At 42.2% G+C, this 15,689-nt stretch overlaps 1 protein-coding gene across 2 annotated transcripts in view; it reads left to right on the top strand.

Annotated features, from left to right (window-relative positions):
* Window positions 1-15,689, top strand: part of TBCD (tubulin folding cofactor D) — a 109,225-nt gene that overhangs the window by 85,298 nt on the left and 8,238 nt on the right. For both annotated transcript variants that reach the window (NM_001389246.2, XM_015295136.4), the window contains exons 28-34: window positions 157-248; window positions 1,147-1,287; window positions 3,826-3,909; window positions 5,236-5,394; window positions 6,105-6,243; window positions 11,177-11,298; window positions 12,205-12,282. In NM_001389246.2, the coding sequence (NP_001376175.2) occupies window positions 157-248; window positions 1,147-1,287; window positions 3,826-3,909; window positions 5,236-5,394; window positions 6,105-6,243; window positions 11,177-11,298; window positions 12,205-12,282 (815 nt within the window). The remainder of the gene's footprint in view (window positions 1-156; window positions 249-1,146; window positions 1,288-3,825; window positions 3,910-5,235; window positions 5,395-6,104; window positions 6,244-11,176; window positions 11,299-12,204; window positions 12,283-15,689) is intronic.

Here is a 15,689-nt window from a genome sequence, read left to right as displayed (position 1 = left end):
GCATTGAGGCATACTGACAGGTCGTGGTGAGAAACCCAAAGCTATTGACTGCTTGGTTCTCCTGTATGTAATTCACCTAATTTTCCTACTATCTCTAAACATAGGTCTCTTATAAATATTACATTGGATTGAAATATATCCTTTTTTTTCTTTCAGGTTTTGGAAGGTCTGAGAAAAGTTACCTTAATTACCCCCAGAGACGTGAGCTTTGCCGAATCCAGAAGAGATGCCCTAATAGCAATTGCAGAGTATGTTTATCTTCTTTATTTTTTTATCTAATTTTAATTCTTTCTATAAAAGGTTTCTACTCTTCCCCCCACTTTCTAATACAAACTTGCTGCAATGATCTTGAAATCACCCTATGAAAAAAATTATGCATTTCTAATATGGAACCGTGTACATCTCCATTATCCTGTACACCTTTGATGCAGAGGATTATGTCACATCTGAGGATGGAGTACAGCTCTCATGTTTCGTTTTTAAATCAATGAAAAAAATAGCTAGAATATATTTCAAAGTTCACCATTTCCATGGGCTGCCATTTGGTGAGCTTTGGTGAAAATGAACAGCATAGATTCTTCCACTTGATTCTAGGAAGATGATTGAATTTGTTTAAAGAAACAGTACATTTTATCTTAAGGAATATTGTCAATATTTATGTGCCACAGCATATTTAATGTTAATAGTATCAGAGCATATATACTCTTACACTGTTACGGTGCAGAAGAATCTTGTTCTCACATGACACATAATCTTCAGTAGGAAGAAATTTAATATCAAATTCATTGCACCTGTTATGAGTGCTTTGTTCTATTTGCTTGCTTCATTGTAGTAAGAGTAGGAAAGCGACAGGTAAGTAAACAGCCTTCTTTTTGTAGTATTTCAGACATAAAAGCAGTTGGCTCCTCTGTTGAGATTTTGGTTTCGATGTTTTTTTTTTTAAACCTGAATACTGAGAAGAAATCCTCAAATCTACAATAGTCTCAGAACCATTCTGCATACTGTATGTTTGTTTGTGGGAATTGTTACGGGGGCTTAGTATACTCTTATGTCTAGTGAATTTTATTAAGCAACAGAACAAAGCTGTGATCTTCATGTTTCCCCTTGCTAGCGTATTTTTTTCCCCTCTGTTCTCTCTTTTTAAAGGATTTGCCAGACAGTGGGTGTTAAGGGCGAAGGATCCCAGGAAGAGTATATCTGCAAAGATAATGTTGCTCAGATTTATGCTACATTGCTCAATTGTGTGACTGACTATACCACAGACAGCCGAGGAGATGTTGGAGGATGGTAAGATGCCTCGCAGTGTGAGACTTCAGCTTAGTGTCATGTTTTATGTCCAATTAGAAATAAGTAGATAATTCCAACCTTGTGGTTTGATTTTGGAAATATACTGGTGGAATAAATGTGGAAAGGGAAAGCTGTCCAGGCTGTTCGTCCCTTCACACCAAGAAGTGAAACTGGAATTCAGCCTTGTTCTGATTGTGTGGAAGTTATTGAATATTAGGCACATATTTAGCTGTTAAAACTACAGTGCTTTAAGTTGTATTTTCTAGCTTCTTTGAAGTAGTACGTTGACTCCTAGTTATTGAGCTCCTTCCATGTTCGTGTGTTGTTGTTTTTTGCCAGGAGAGGGAGCAGTTGCTTAATTTGTGAGTGACAAATTTTCAAGATTTCCAAGAGAATGGTTGCAAACTGTGGTTGCAGTTACTGTCTTAGGAAGGTTGCAGGGGCCATGAAGTTAGTGTGCCTTGCAGGCAGGCGTGGTAGGGGTGCCTTCTTCCTCATCACACTTCTTTTTGTGGCCAGAACAGTCTCGGTGACTTGCTCCCTTCTCCCTGCTGTGAGCAAAACAGACCACTCCTGGAGCAACCTTTAAGTTTTTCACTACAGTATTTACAAACGTGTTGAAAAAGGGTAGAAGAAAAATAATCTAAGTTACTCCTATCAGCCTAAGTTAATGTTTGTGTGTTTGTAGTTGTATTTTTTATGCAATGATGCCCTGAGCCTCAGCCTTCAATACCGATTGTCACATGACAGCAAGGTCTGGTGGGGGATGGAGCATACAGTGTAAATGGAAATTCCAAATAATTGTAGGGTAGAAGGGAAACAACACAGGGCAGCAAGTCAGAGAAGTGTAGATGCGTTTGACATCTCAAACTTAAAAGAGGAAACAAGAATGCAAACTAGTAAGGATCAAGAGCAGGTCATTCCAGTACGCACAAGGGAGGAAGCATCTTGGCATTCCTTCTCCTACTTTGTCAGCTGTCAAAAAGCAAGGAGGAGGTGAGTGGGTCTGTAGCTCAGAGTATGTAATAACACACGAGTGACACGAGAGTAGCTTGAATAAAATGTAAGAGCAGGCATGTAGGGGGATGAGTCAGAGAAAGGAGGAGATCTGGAGCTTTCTGCTTTCAAAATTAGGTGAGTTGCTGAAGCTGATAAGGGAGAAACTGGTTAAGAACAATTAGTTACTCAAGTGACCTTCTGCTTGTACCAGCTCACCTGGTTCAGGTTCCCCTATTGGTGATCTTCTTGTCTGTCTTAATTTAAACACAAAACAAAATTCTGCCAAGTGGAAATTTTCAAAGAAATCCTAAGGAAATCGAATTGCCATTAAAATTCAAATGTGCTTTGAGTCCCACTTTTTTTTAAACCTTCTTTCACAACATCAGCCAAAATCAACAGTCCCCAAAACATGCAAATTGAAGAGGGAAGGGGAGGCTTTTCTCATAGCAAACTATAGACTGCTGAATACTTCTGTGGCCTCTTAGCTATGTTTTCTCATTCTGTTTCTTTTAAATTGTTGACTAAGATGGAAAGATATGGAGAGAAATGCCATTTTCTGCAGACCTTTCCTTTGGTGTGTGATTTTTGTCTTTCTTTAATGGAATCGTGGGAAAGTATAACCAACTGTACTTTCCATATGCAAACTTCACCTTTATTTTGACAGCTAGTTTGCTAGGACTTGTCCAATCTGACTACAGGTGTTAGACGTGAGTGTCTAAACGTCAGATACTGTAAGAAAAAGGGAGAAAAACATCCTTTGATGAAAGATTGCCAAACTTCTATTAAACTACTTAGGAAAAAGTGATGTAATTGACATTTTTTTTACCCTTATGACAAGTGTCTCACCCAGTTTTAGATTACACAGGCAGCTATTTTTTTCAGTTTATTTTGGAAGTCTCGCAGTAGACAGGTGTACCCTTTTGTAAATTTCTCTCTCTGTATTTACTTATAACTGAGAAAGGATGAATGTGCTGGCTCTGGTCAGGAAGGTGGACATCAAGCACGTGTTAATGTTATTTAAGTTAATCTTTTTCACAGAATTATTATAGGGGACGGATTTGAGCCATTCTGAGTCACAGTTTTTCCTAATGCTGGAAGTACTAAGCTTGAAAATTTGGAAGAATGTGACACTTCCAGAAGTGGTTTAAATATCTCTGCAAAAATGTTGATTTGAATTGAAGAGAATTTGAAGACAAAAGACTTAGTTTTAAAAACCAATTGGCACGCTACATATGACTAATGGCTATCAGTTCTGGCCTTCTTAATAACCTGGCTGGAATGAAAACCAAGATGGTCAGTTTGGGGACCTGCCTGGAAGCGAGGATGGCTCTCAGTGCACACATGGGCTTTGCTTTATGGAATGGGGATTTATGCAGTCGTATGCACTCCTCTTCTTCCCAAAATACGGTAACTGCTCTCCTTGTTCAGTGTTTTCACTGTTTTGTACCTGCTGGTATTTTTGCCAGTGACTGTTTAACCTATCTGCTGTACTTATTTAAGTACTGATTAAACTGCTCTAACATATTTCTGTTTCAACAGGGTACGTGAAGCTGCTATGACAAGTTTAATGAAAGTGACGCTTTTGCTGGTTCAGAATGAAGCAGAGTTAATTAATGCCAACATGTATGCTACTTGTTCTCTTTTTGTCTTATCTCTTATAATTACATTCAAGTCCATACAAGGAAGTATTGCTTATGTATTGTACACTTACTCCTCTGTTGAGCATATGGAACCTTTGGTAGGAACACATGAGTTTTTACACTGTATTAGATGCTGAAAATATTCTATCTGTGTTTCAGAGAGGCTAACCTCAATGAGAGAAGGTGGGTGGCAGTCTCACTTTACACACAGTGCATCTGTGAGATTTGGTCTGTACTTGCAGCCTCTGTGCACATTGCCAACATTATTCACTTAAACAGAATAGGAATTCACCCACTTACACAGGGCACTGCATCACTGATTTGGAATGTGGTGAAATGTGGAGATGAATTTGCTTTCATTTCTGTCATCTCTGTGGAATTGTTAACAAGGAAATAAATTAAAAACAAAATTCAGATTTTTGATTTCATGAGTTCCTAATAGTGAATGTGATTTTTAATTACAGCTTGAGGTGAAGCAAGATAGCTGATGTTTTATGGACAGAGCATGCCCATGTTGACTGAATAGCTGTGTGATTTCTAATTAATTAAAAGATTTAAAAACAAGTGAATGACTGTTAGCTGGTGAATCAGACACTTGGAAGGAAAATGGGGTGGATTCAGTAGGAATGCAGTACTCAGCCCATGCTTGTTGTCCAGGGGTTTCCTCCTGTTGGACTTCTGCAGAAATTACTCACATCAGACTTAAAAGGGAATTCCTTCCAGTTTGATTGAAAGCAAAAGAATCACATTTGCTTGGTGCTGTAGGTCTTGCTGTAACTGAAAGAGTTCTAGCTCTTTCTGATAGTCTTAGTTTTCCTTTTGAAGGTGTAAAGGGCCTTGTAGAATACGATTTCATAGCGGAGAGTTTAATTATGGATGCAGGCTAATTGGGAGACAGTTAAATAACCAGAGCTAAATCCTCATTTGGGATAGGTGATTTGGGAATGGACCTTGTCTACTGGTACATCTGCAGTTTTCTGCTTGAGAATATGCTTTTCCCAAGGTTCCTGTTCTATTTCCATCTGAAATGTTCATCCAATCCATAAAGCACCATTGTATATTCTCTGGTGAAAGGTGATATGTGAATATCAAATAACACTAGAGTTGTGGCATCTTTTGATTGATACATGGGAAACAAATCTCTAAAGATTCTGTTACCATTTTGATTTCTTAATTCATCTGCATATTCATTAGAAAGCGTTAAACCAGACTTCTTTCATATTGATATGATTTTGATAGTTGCAATGATTTAAATACACATTCTACTCATTATATATGAATTGTTCTCTCTCTCTCTCTCTTTTTTTAGCTGCAAACAGATTATGTGTTGGCTGGCCCAACAATCAGCTGAAAAAATTGATAAGTTTCGAGCTCATGCAGGATCTGTGTTCCTTACTCTTTTACATTTTGACAGTCCTCCAGTTCCACACATACCTCATCGAGAAGAATTGGAGAGGATATTCCCAAGGTAATAGATTGAAGAAGCTTTCCTAAATCAGTGGAAATAAGATATTTGTTTTATTGGGGAATATTTGGAACTGTTTGTCAAATTTCATTGAAGTGTTCAGTGAATTCATGTAAGCATACAAAACAGACCCCCCAAAAAAAAGAACTTGTGGCACAAGTGTCTGTGAAAACCATGATTTCATAAGGAGAGAAGGCGTTCATGGTAATGCTGCTGAAGCCTTCCTCTGGATCAGCTCCAGTAATTTCTGAACCCACCGGCCATTTTCATGGTAGATTAGGGATGGTAGAGGTCATGTCTGCAGGGATAGGTCAGTTGTCAGGAACTTGCAGAGATCAAGGCTAACTGAGCACTTCAGGACTAAGCAAAAATGAAAGCATATTATGAAGGGCATTAGTCAAATGCCTCTTAAACTGGAAGAAAGAGTAGTTGCTTTTTTAGTGTAGAGAAAAGTGCTGTGGAAAAGGAAACTGTGGTTCAAATCCTTTATCTGAATCAGGACGTGGAGTCGAACACTGTTTCACTTTACTGGCCGTGGCTGTAGTCTTGGTGTTTATTTTCCTCATACAGCAAGGATTGATTTGGGGTTTTTAGGTAAGTCAGAGACTTTCTTCACTGATGTTGCTTGAGGATGAGGAGCTGTCATAGCACTGTATGGAGATGGAAGTTCCCACAGGTAAAAGTATTTTTTTTTTCCTTTTCCCTTTCCTCAGGTCAGAGGCAGAAACTCTAAACTGGAATGCTGCATCAGAAGCTTTCCCTCGAATCACCCAGCTTTTAGCTTTGCCTGCATACCAATACTATGTGCTTTTGGGTCTCTCGGTGTCTGTTGGTGGATTAACAGAGACGACGGTAAGAAAGTAGAGTGGCTTTCCTGGAGGAGGGTGTATTTATTTAATGCCTGGTTTTAACCCTAGTTGGAAATATCCTTTAAAAAAAAGTATATAAGATATTAATTATTAGTTGTCAGTTTGTGTTTACTGCATGTTTAGAGAATACAGTTTTTGTTTTGATGTGATTTCTTGAATAGTACCAAGGAGGTAGCAAGAAGTACACTACGAAGAAGTGCCTATCATTCAAATGTCAAACTGCACCCTCTGAGCTTTGTAATCTCTACTACTTCTTCTGGGTACAGACTTCTCCCTTATCACTGGTTTTGGCAGTCTGTCACAGTCTTCAAGACTTTATCATTTAAATGATCCTTCTGTCCTTCTCCTACAGTGTGTGTTATTTTCAAAATTACTTATTCCAAGGTATTTGGCTTGAAGCATTTTTGTTCCTTGGTTTAGCTGAACACGTAGCACCTATGAGAACAAAATACTGCAGTAAGGCCACAATTCAGTGCACACTGCAGAGAAATACCGACCAGCAACAGAATATTTTGGTCTGTCAGTGAAACCTTTAAATTGCAGCAGTCCTCTAAGAGCTGATGGTGGTCTAAAGCAGCAGTCAGTACACTGTCAGTGTTTAAGTGTTTCTAAATCAAAGCGCTGTCTGTAAATAAGAACGCTGGAAGGGCGGTAGGTGGCAGGAAATGCAGTTTTTGTTGAGAGAACAGCTCCTGCTGCTCGCAGAAGGAGGAGGGCATCGCTCTGTTGTCTCCTATGGCTGCCACTTCTCAGGCTTACCATGGCTGCTTGGAGTACATCCAAGTGATGGGGTTTGCCTGGTGCCATAGGTTTTGAATTGGTGATCCAAAGATTTCCATGTCCCCGGGGGTTTCATGCAGCTGAGGATCTGATGTCTGCAGCATCGTGTATTTAAGGCAATTCTGACAATTTCAGTGTTTCTAAAATGTCAACTAATGAGATAGGAACAGCTATTTTTGAAGGTTTGAAAACATATGTTTATTGGTTGGTGACAGTAATTAGTGGACAGACAATGTAACTCTTAGCAGATTTTTATAATAGCAGACGTGCACTTGAAATTCAGCTTGCAGTCAAACAGCTAATTACTGGAGGCTCCACCAAAACCGAAGTTATTCTTGTAAGCATAGAAGGGGAGGAAAGTGGTGGGGGAGCAGACAGTCTGACTGCTACCAAGGTCAGATGAAAATCCTTATTCAACATTCTATCTTTCTTCTTTAAGTTCTGTTTGTGCTTGGTTTTGTGAAGTGCAAACACTCGGCTGCTGGTAGCTGCCTGCATGCTGCCATCCACCAGGGTGTTTTGGGGGAACCTTCTGTGCTTCTTTCAAAACTGCAGTTTTGAAACGTTAACTTTCTGTGACCCTGTGCTTGTCGTTAGCGCTGAGGCCTTGTTCTGGTTCAGATATTCTCAGTGGGTTTGGCTCTGGAAACAAAGTGACCTCATTCTTTTTTGAGCCAAATAGAAGTGCAGGAGAGGCTGGAAATGCATGCTATTTACACTTGGGATTAAGCAGTGTGTGGTGTTTTACGTTTAATACTTAAAATGTGATGTATAAATTAGAATCGATGGCTCTTATAATGACTTGTGCTTGAAATGATTCCATCAAAGCCCATAGTGATCTTCGTTGAATATCCAGGGACTCATTTAAAACATAAATTGACAATTTTAAGAGCTGCTCCTATTAAATCCGTATGAAAGAAGCAAATTTAAAAATGTTAGGTAAGAGGAAAGGATTATTCAGGTATGTGTTCTGCAGTACTGTGTGTGTTCTGCAATCACTTCTTTCTTCCCTCTCTCACTTAAGAAAACTGTGTACACAAATGCACGCATGGATATAAAAGTTAGAAAGTTCAGCTTTCTCATATGCTGCATGACCACAGGCTTTTGAATCTCGGTTTGTCTTTGCATCTCCTCGAGGTGTTAGTGGAAGGTGGCTGTGCTGCCGTTCAGTGCTCACCAGCCTTCCTTCTGTAGTTACAAGTTGCCCAGCAGTATATTTAGTGAGAGCAGTTCTTTACGTTTGCTGAGATGTGCTGCATGGAGTGTCCCAGAGCTGCTGTGGTGGCAGTGGTTGCTGAAAGCATTCCAGCTGGAGCATTTCAGGTGAGGAGGAAAAACAGAAGGTGTTGTTTCCTTTGGCATTCGGCAGCACTGCTGTGTGCATTGTCTGTGTAAAAGCATCCTCCAATTGTATCTGTGGCCTGCAGTGATGCGTGTTTCTTACAGCTGCATCAATATCCTCCCAGGACACAAAGATATGGACTGAACAGCACTGTTCTTTCTGCAGGTCACAACCGCTGTAGTTTTGAGGGTTGGGGTATAATTTCATCATTGTTGAACCACATTACATGCAAAATTTTGTCCGGTGATTCTCCTCCCCCCATAGAGACTGCAGAACCTTTCTGGTTTGGGGTGTGGTTTGGAGAAAACATCATTAGTCTTGGAACAGATTTGTTAGTTGGGACACATGTGGACATTCGTAGATGATGCGAAAAGTGAGAACAGCATCCAGTTCTAAACCAGCTGGTTATGGTGAATGGGTGCCTATGGCATTGGAACGAACAGCCTGAAATGCCACTTTCGTAAATGAGAGCTCTCCAGCAAAATACATGTAAGGGTCATTTCTGGCATCCTTTGTTACAAGGAAAGAAGTGGTGTGAATTGTTATATTCCCGCTTTTCTGAAAATATCCCTGACTTCTGTCGTAGTTACTGCCCTCCGAAGACGTGATGAATTACAAGGAGTGTTCTGAGTACAACGAAGGAGACACAGTTTTGCTTGTGCTCAAACTTGAATGATGTGCAGTGCTTTTTTCTTACTGGGAAAGCAGACTGCTGTCACTTCAGTGCTGTACATTTGTCAGGATTAGAGATCCCAAACCAGAGTCGGAGTGCTGACATCGCACCTTCCACACGTGTTATAGGAATGTTTGCACTTTCTCTGCAGGTCTTTCTCTGTTTCAGTGCTGCTTTGAAGGCTGAAGCACTTAGCAGTCATCTGTAGATAAAAACCCTGCTTTTGTGGAAGCTCCTCCCATAGTTTCTCACTTGCCTTCTGTCTGTGCTGTTAGGTGCAGAAGACTGAATGCTTTCCAGTTCTGCTCTTTTCCCCTCTCCCTAAAGCCATACTTTTGACGTCTGTGCAGATGTTTTTTTCCTTCCTTATGTTCTGGAGTTGCTGTGTATTTCCATCATGGTACTGGACGCCTGTTGAGATACCAGGGCCTCTAAGGAGACTCAGCTTAGCTGCAAGACATGGGCATTTGGGCACGTGGGTCTCCAGAACACCTTCAGTGCAGTATAGTCCTTTCTCATCGTGCCCCACAGACGGCTTTATCAGGTCTGGCCAAGATAGGAATGCAAGGAATCACAGCCCTTCTGGGCATCTGGCATCTGTGGAGCTGACAGGTAACTGAGGTTCCAATGTTCAGCTGTAAATCAAATGTCTGAGCCCATTTCCTTTGAACAAATCCTCCCAGTCATTGCCTGAAGACTATTTTCGGAAGTATTGTACTTCAGTTTTACAGCAAGCTGACTGGGAAATGTTTTAGTGACAGTTTATTTAGACACCTTATTTATCCCGAGCTGTACGTGCTTCTCCCCTTGCTGTAGCTGCACATCTTAAGGGCCTCATTCGTACTTTTCCCCTGGTTCCAGCATTAAAATCCACATCACACCATTGCTTTACCATCCATTTGCCTGTGCTTCCTTACCTCCTGTTGGCTGAAGCGATGGCAGAGTTGGGCCTTGGCAAACCCTGTTCTGCTGTGTTTCCTAAGAACAGTGTTATTGTCAGCGCTCCTCTGGAGTTCCTACCCAATGCTGTCTGAGCTCCAACCCATTAACCTCCTGATTTCCTTTCCCACTCTTCGTGCAGCTGCCCCAAGGAGAGGTGTGTGTTTGCCATAGTGTGAATGCTGTGTTGTGCCGATGAGGAGAAATTCTGGAGATGTTCTCTGTAAGTCCCCATGAGCTTTGGGGTGGTGGCTCAGGTGCTCTTTGGAGGCTGTCTGCATTAAAAAAGAAGCATTAATCTAAGGAGGAAATAGGGATGTAACTTGTTGATAAAGTGTTACCTTGTTGTGTTAAGGTTCCATTGGTCTGCACTGTCTACTTGAAAGATGCCCTGGTTTTAAATCTGCTGAGCAATGGTGGTCTGTCCATACCTTTACGTTGGTATGGCTTTATCTTCCTTCTGCAGTTTTTCTGGTTACCCTGCTGTGTCTCAGTTCTGCACAGCCTCCAAAAGGTCCACGTGTAGGTGTGCCCCTTTCTTTTGTTTAGAACCAATAGCTGAAGTAGTGTCCTGTGCAGCATCCCAGGTGAGGACCCTGAATTGCCCTGAAGTTTAATTGCAAATAGTCCAAAGGGGCTGTGCACAGCTGAGCCTTAAACACAGCACTGAAACCTCCTGCTGCTGCTGCTCTGAACCAGCTGATTCCCATCCGAAGTTGAACCAGGTGTCCTTATTTCTGAGGTGGCTTTAATTTTTAACTGAGTTTACTGCTGGTTTGTGTGTCCTGCTGGAAAACACCGTGCTGTGAGAGCTCACTGCATTTTGCAGTCACATCAGTGTGTTCAATGTTACCCCTCGAATTTTTGTGTACTCGAACTTCCAGAGCCATAACTCTAGCATTATTTAAAGTACAGCAGGATAATGATAGTGCCATAGGGATGTTTTATTTTGAAAGAAAGAAAGAAAGGGATCTTTAATGTGGTCTTTTTTGCTACAATGGCAAAACTTAGAAAGGGTTAGAAAACCCACTTTGAACAAGGATTAATGAAAGCAAAATATGATCTTCCTGTCAAATGTTGGTACAGAATGTATGCACTCAGCTGCCGTCAGAAGAGCAGCACAGGTGCACAGCACAGCGGGTCGTTCCCTGAGCCCCTGTGCTGAGCTTTCTTGTGCTGCAGCTCAGGTACTCTGCACAGAGCCTTTTTGACTACATGAAGAACATTCAGAACGACTCCAGCGCCATGGAGGGCTTCTGTGAGACACTGCTGAAGGTCTTTGAGGACAACCTGCGGAACGACCGGTAACTTTGCTTGTCTGTGTATCTTGAACACAACCATTTGAAGTTGGGTGCAGAGAACAGCTTTTTCCACTGTGCCTGAACCACATAAACCTGCTTTAATATCTTCATTTGGTACGGTGCACCTTTGCTAAAGCTTGTAACAAAGACGTGTTGGTAGAACACTTTGCATTTGCTGTACTTTCATCTGAGGCACAGCGTTTCAGCATAATGTTTTTTCTATAATGCAGTACTGGGGGTTATTTATTGCTGCATGCTGTGCAGTGCAGCCTGTGTTTTATGTGGTAGTGGTCTTTTCACATACACATGAAGTATAATCATGATGTGAAGGTTCTCCTTTACAGGTGATTCTTCCTGGCAGTTTATTTCTCTCAGCCTGACGTACCAACATGTATAATGGGAGATATTCCTTAGGCAGAAAAAAACAAAGGGCACGGCTGTCAGCAGAATTGTGGGCTATATTTATAGTAATTTTGTTCTTTTTGCAGCTGTTGCAATAGAATCCATGACTATAGAGTTTTCCACCTGGCACTTTGTGTGTTGGCTTACTTGATAAGAGGGCTTTGTGACTTCTGATACATTTGATGGAATGTGGTTAGATACTAGAAAATATATGCTTTCTTTTTACTCCTTTTAGCCGTGTTTTCAGGACCCTGCCAGTTTAAACCAGGCATTTTGTTAATTAGTTCTTCTCCCTTTTGGCTGCAGCAGCATGTCCCCCTCTCAGCCAAGGAGGATGATTTAGCCAACACACAGAAGTTACCAAGCAACCCTCCTCTGTGCAAATTAGAGTTCTAATTTAAAGATGTAGGTAGATAGGAAGTTTCTTTCTTTGCTTCTAATTAAAAATAGCATATATATGTATGCCAAGAAGTTTATTTACATTGGTAACTTCTTTTCTTTCATCAGGGTGTCTGTGCCCCTCCTGACAATGCTGGACCAAATGCTGGCAAACGGCTGTTTTGATATATTTACTACGCAGGGGAAGTAAGTTGCTGCAAACCTTCTTTGTTTGTTTTTCACTGTGCAATGGCTCTCTTAAATCTTATGCTGATGCTGCTGAGTGTTGCTGTGGGTGTGAGTGCATAGCAGTCTTACGTCTTTGTAGATATATGGGTGTAATGCTTAAATGGCAGCTGTGATAAATTTTGGACCGGGTAGCCTCAAAAGGGTCTTATTAAAATCTTTGACTCTCATACCAGTGTAGAAGTTGGCTATTGGTTCATTGTTTAAAGACCCATACGTTAATCAAATTCACTTTGCTTGTTTCACCTGGCAGGCTCAGGCCAGCATCAGAGCCCCTTTCCAGCATCCTAAATAGCAGTGTTTTGTAGTACATTCTTCACTGTGCTGGGAGCCTTTAGCAGTGACAGAATCCTGTTGTGATGCTGCAAAATAGAATGCTGATGCATGATGCCTGCTGCCTACTGCTTCCAAAACCTTACTGCTTTTCTTAATGTAACTCCAAAGAAGTTAACCATGATTCTAATATGAAAAATAAGAAAGTGGTGTCCCACGTTTTCCACGCTGTGTTCTGCTTCTGGAGAGTATTTAGATCAGGAATGGATAAATGTGAGTAAGGTACTCCAGTGTGACATCCTGGTTTTTGTGCAGATGTTTCAGAAGAGAATGATTTTAATTTCAGTAATATTAAAATGTATTCCACAAAGTCTCCTGAGCATCTTGGCACATCTGCAGATCTGTGTGCAGAACTATACAAGGTGTATGCTGCCCTTATGTAGAGTGGATTTGGAGCTGCTGGTTTGAGACTTGCTCACAGCAGATACGTTTGAATTTATTTTATCATTTAAAAAGTTTTAATTGAACCTACACTTCTTTTCAAGAGTGTATTTAGATGATCTGTCTGAATTCTGGCAGTACCTTTTTGAATAAGAGTTTACAATCCATCAGATATTCAGAGACAGAATGAGCGTTGCAGCTGGGTTTGGTAATCACGCCGTGATGTGGGGCATGCAGGTCCTGGGGTTCTGTGCTGGGTGGGACAGTGGGTTGTGGTGTAAACCCCGGGTACGGACTGCCTCCCACGTGGGTCACGACCAGGAACGCGTGGTGGGATTACCGCTACTCACTGCTGTGTCAGGGAGACTCAGCCTCAGCCCCGTGGGGCCGTTCTCACGCTTAGCTAAAAGGTTTGAAACTGAGTGCAGGAGGATTAGTGGGGGCGGGAGAGGTTTTGAAGTTGATCCAAATGAATTTGATTCCAGTTTGATGGTGAAACCCAAAAAGAAACATTAAAAAAAATATATTTATTACAGCCCGGTGGATCATTCTGATGGAAAGGGACTGAATGTTGGAACGGAGGGCATGAGTTGCAGGAACTCATTACCATATGAAAGGCCGCCCCTAAGGAAATCTGGAGATAGAGATTTAGAGTTAGAGAATTTAGTTCCTGCATGGGACCATTTCTTGGTAATAGGTTGCACTGTGGTCGGAGGTGGTAATCATGAACTGTGTGCACTTCACTGAGAGCCAGGCGGGCCTGCAGTGCTGGGCTTTGCTGTGCTCTAAAGGGGCCTCTGTGCAGTGTAGTTCGCCATTTAACCGGGCCCAGAATTGTATTTAGTACAATGTCTGCGTTTTCTTAGTTAGGCGTATGCCATTTGGCTGCAGTTAAGGGATGGAGAAACGCGGATCCTGGCTCTGAGGCCTGTGCTGCTGGCTGACACCTACTTCTTTTTGCATAGAACATGAACAAATGTGACTTCTGGGTCCGGATTCTTGAGTGGGACCAATTACCCACTTTTCCCAAGAACCATGCCGTGAAAGTGCAGAAACAAAGCAAAACGAGCCTGACATTTCAGGCACTGCTTCGTGGCATGAAAGGCCACTGGTGCATTTGGCTATGGATGCTTTTATATAATGTCATCCTGGTCCCCGTTTCTTCCCTCTTCTGCAATTTCTCCCAGTTGTTCTGAGTGGAGTACAAAGGGGACTTAGGCTGTATGGTGGCCTGCGCCAGCATTATGCTTACACCAGCTGCTTAATAGTTAACTGCCACATTATGAGCAGTAGTACTTACAGGTGCATTTTGAGGTTTTAAGTGGACATTGTGCAGTACAGTGGACATTTTAAATAATAATAACAACAAAACATTAGCAACCCAAAGCAGGTAACGCTGTACATGGGCTGAATTTAACCAGGATTGACTGCTGTTGGCTGGATCCCTTTGCTGCTCTTTGGGAACTCAGTGCACAGCTGAAGCAAAGTGCCACACGGGGTCAGCCCCACCTGGCGGAAGGGTTTTCCTGCCTCCTCCCACCACAGCTTATGAAGTTCAGAATGCACAGCTTTACCTTTCTGCCATAGCTCTTAGATGGACCTCACTGCATTGTGACAGTCTGTGTGCAACAGGGTAGGCGGGCCGCTGGGTTTCTCCTCTTACTGCATTGTGAGTGCCTGTGGTTACAGTGATCTGTGGGATCCATGGTTGTAGCACTGGGCTCCTTTCTGTGCCAGGACCTTGCAGGGAGGTGAAGTTACAGTAAGACCCTGGCTGGTGGGGTTCAAAATGAGCCAGCTTCAGTGCCACTGAGGTAATCAGAAGGCCATCAGGAGCACCTTTGTTGTTGTGCTTGGCTTGGCTTGAAGCTGCACTGAGTTGTTCTGCCTGCTGTTTCTCAGGCTGTTGCTTCTCTCTTATCCTGCATGTCCAGCAGCAGAGGTTCCTCTCCTGCACTTGGCAGCAATGTTCAGGGTTGCTTTCAGCACACAGTAGTCAGTGTTGTGCTCATAAATTGTGCCAAAATGGGGAGAGTGGTTGTGGATGCCCTGTCGCTGGAGGCATTCAAGGCCAGGTTGGATGGGGCCCTGGTCTGGTATTAAATGTGGAGCTTGGTGGCCCTGCATGCAGCAGGGGGGTTGGAGCTTCATGATTCTTGAGGTCCCTTCCATTCACATTCCATTCTGTGAACAGAATGGAATGTGAACAGAACAGCTCCCTGCTGGTGGTAGGATGAGGAGCAGGGAGAGGATGTTCCCTCTGACTGCACACTGATGATTTCCATGTATTACATGCTTCTGTGGGTTTTACCAGAAGTGGCTCCACTCTTAGTGCCCAATAAACCATAGTGCAAAGGAACGTGGCAGTAGCTGTCCTCTGGTTTCATGGGCAGCCCAGCTGATGTCTCAGGCCTTCCTGCAGTGCTGCGTGTGCTCAGCTGACATCATGGCAGGGTGCACACACTGATGCCTTTCCCCAGCTGTGGACTCTGTTTCTGCTGGCACTGTGACCACACAGAAGAAGGAATTTTCTCAATTTCCTTTAAAGGAGCCAAGCTATTGGAGTCATCTGAGATCATACATAGCTTAGGTGTAGTCATTACAAATGTGTAATCGGCAAATGACAGTGCCTCTGTTTTAAACACAAAATGCTG

This window comes from Gallus gallus, chromosome 18 (genome assembly GCF_016699485.2).
Source record: "Gallus gallus isolate bGalGal1 chromosome 18, bGalGal1.mat.broiler.GRCg7b, whole genome shotgun sequence".
NCBI lineage: Eukaryota > Metazoa > Chordata > Aves > Galliformes > Phasianidae > Gallus > Gallus gallus.
The sequence above is the reverse complement of the archived record's forward strand: the minus strand, read 5'-3'. Positions and strand labels throughout refer to the sequence as shown.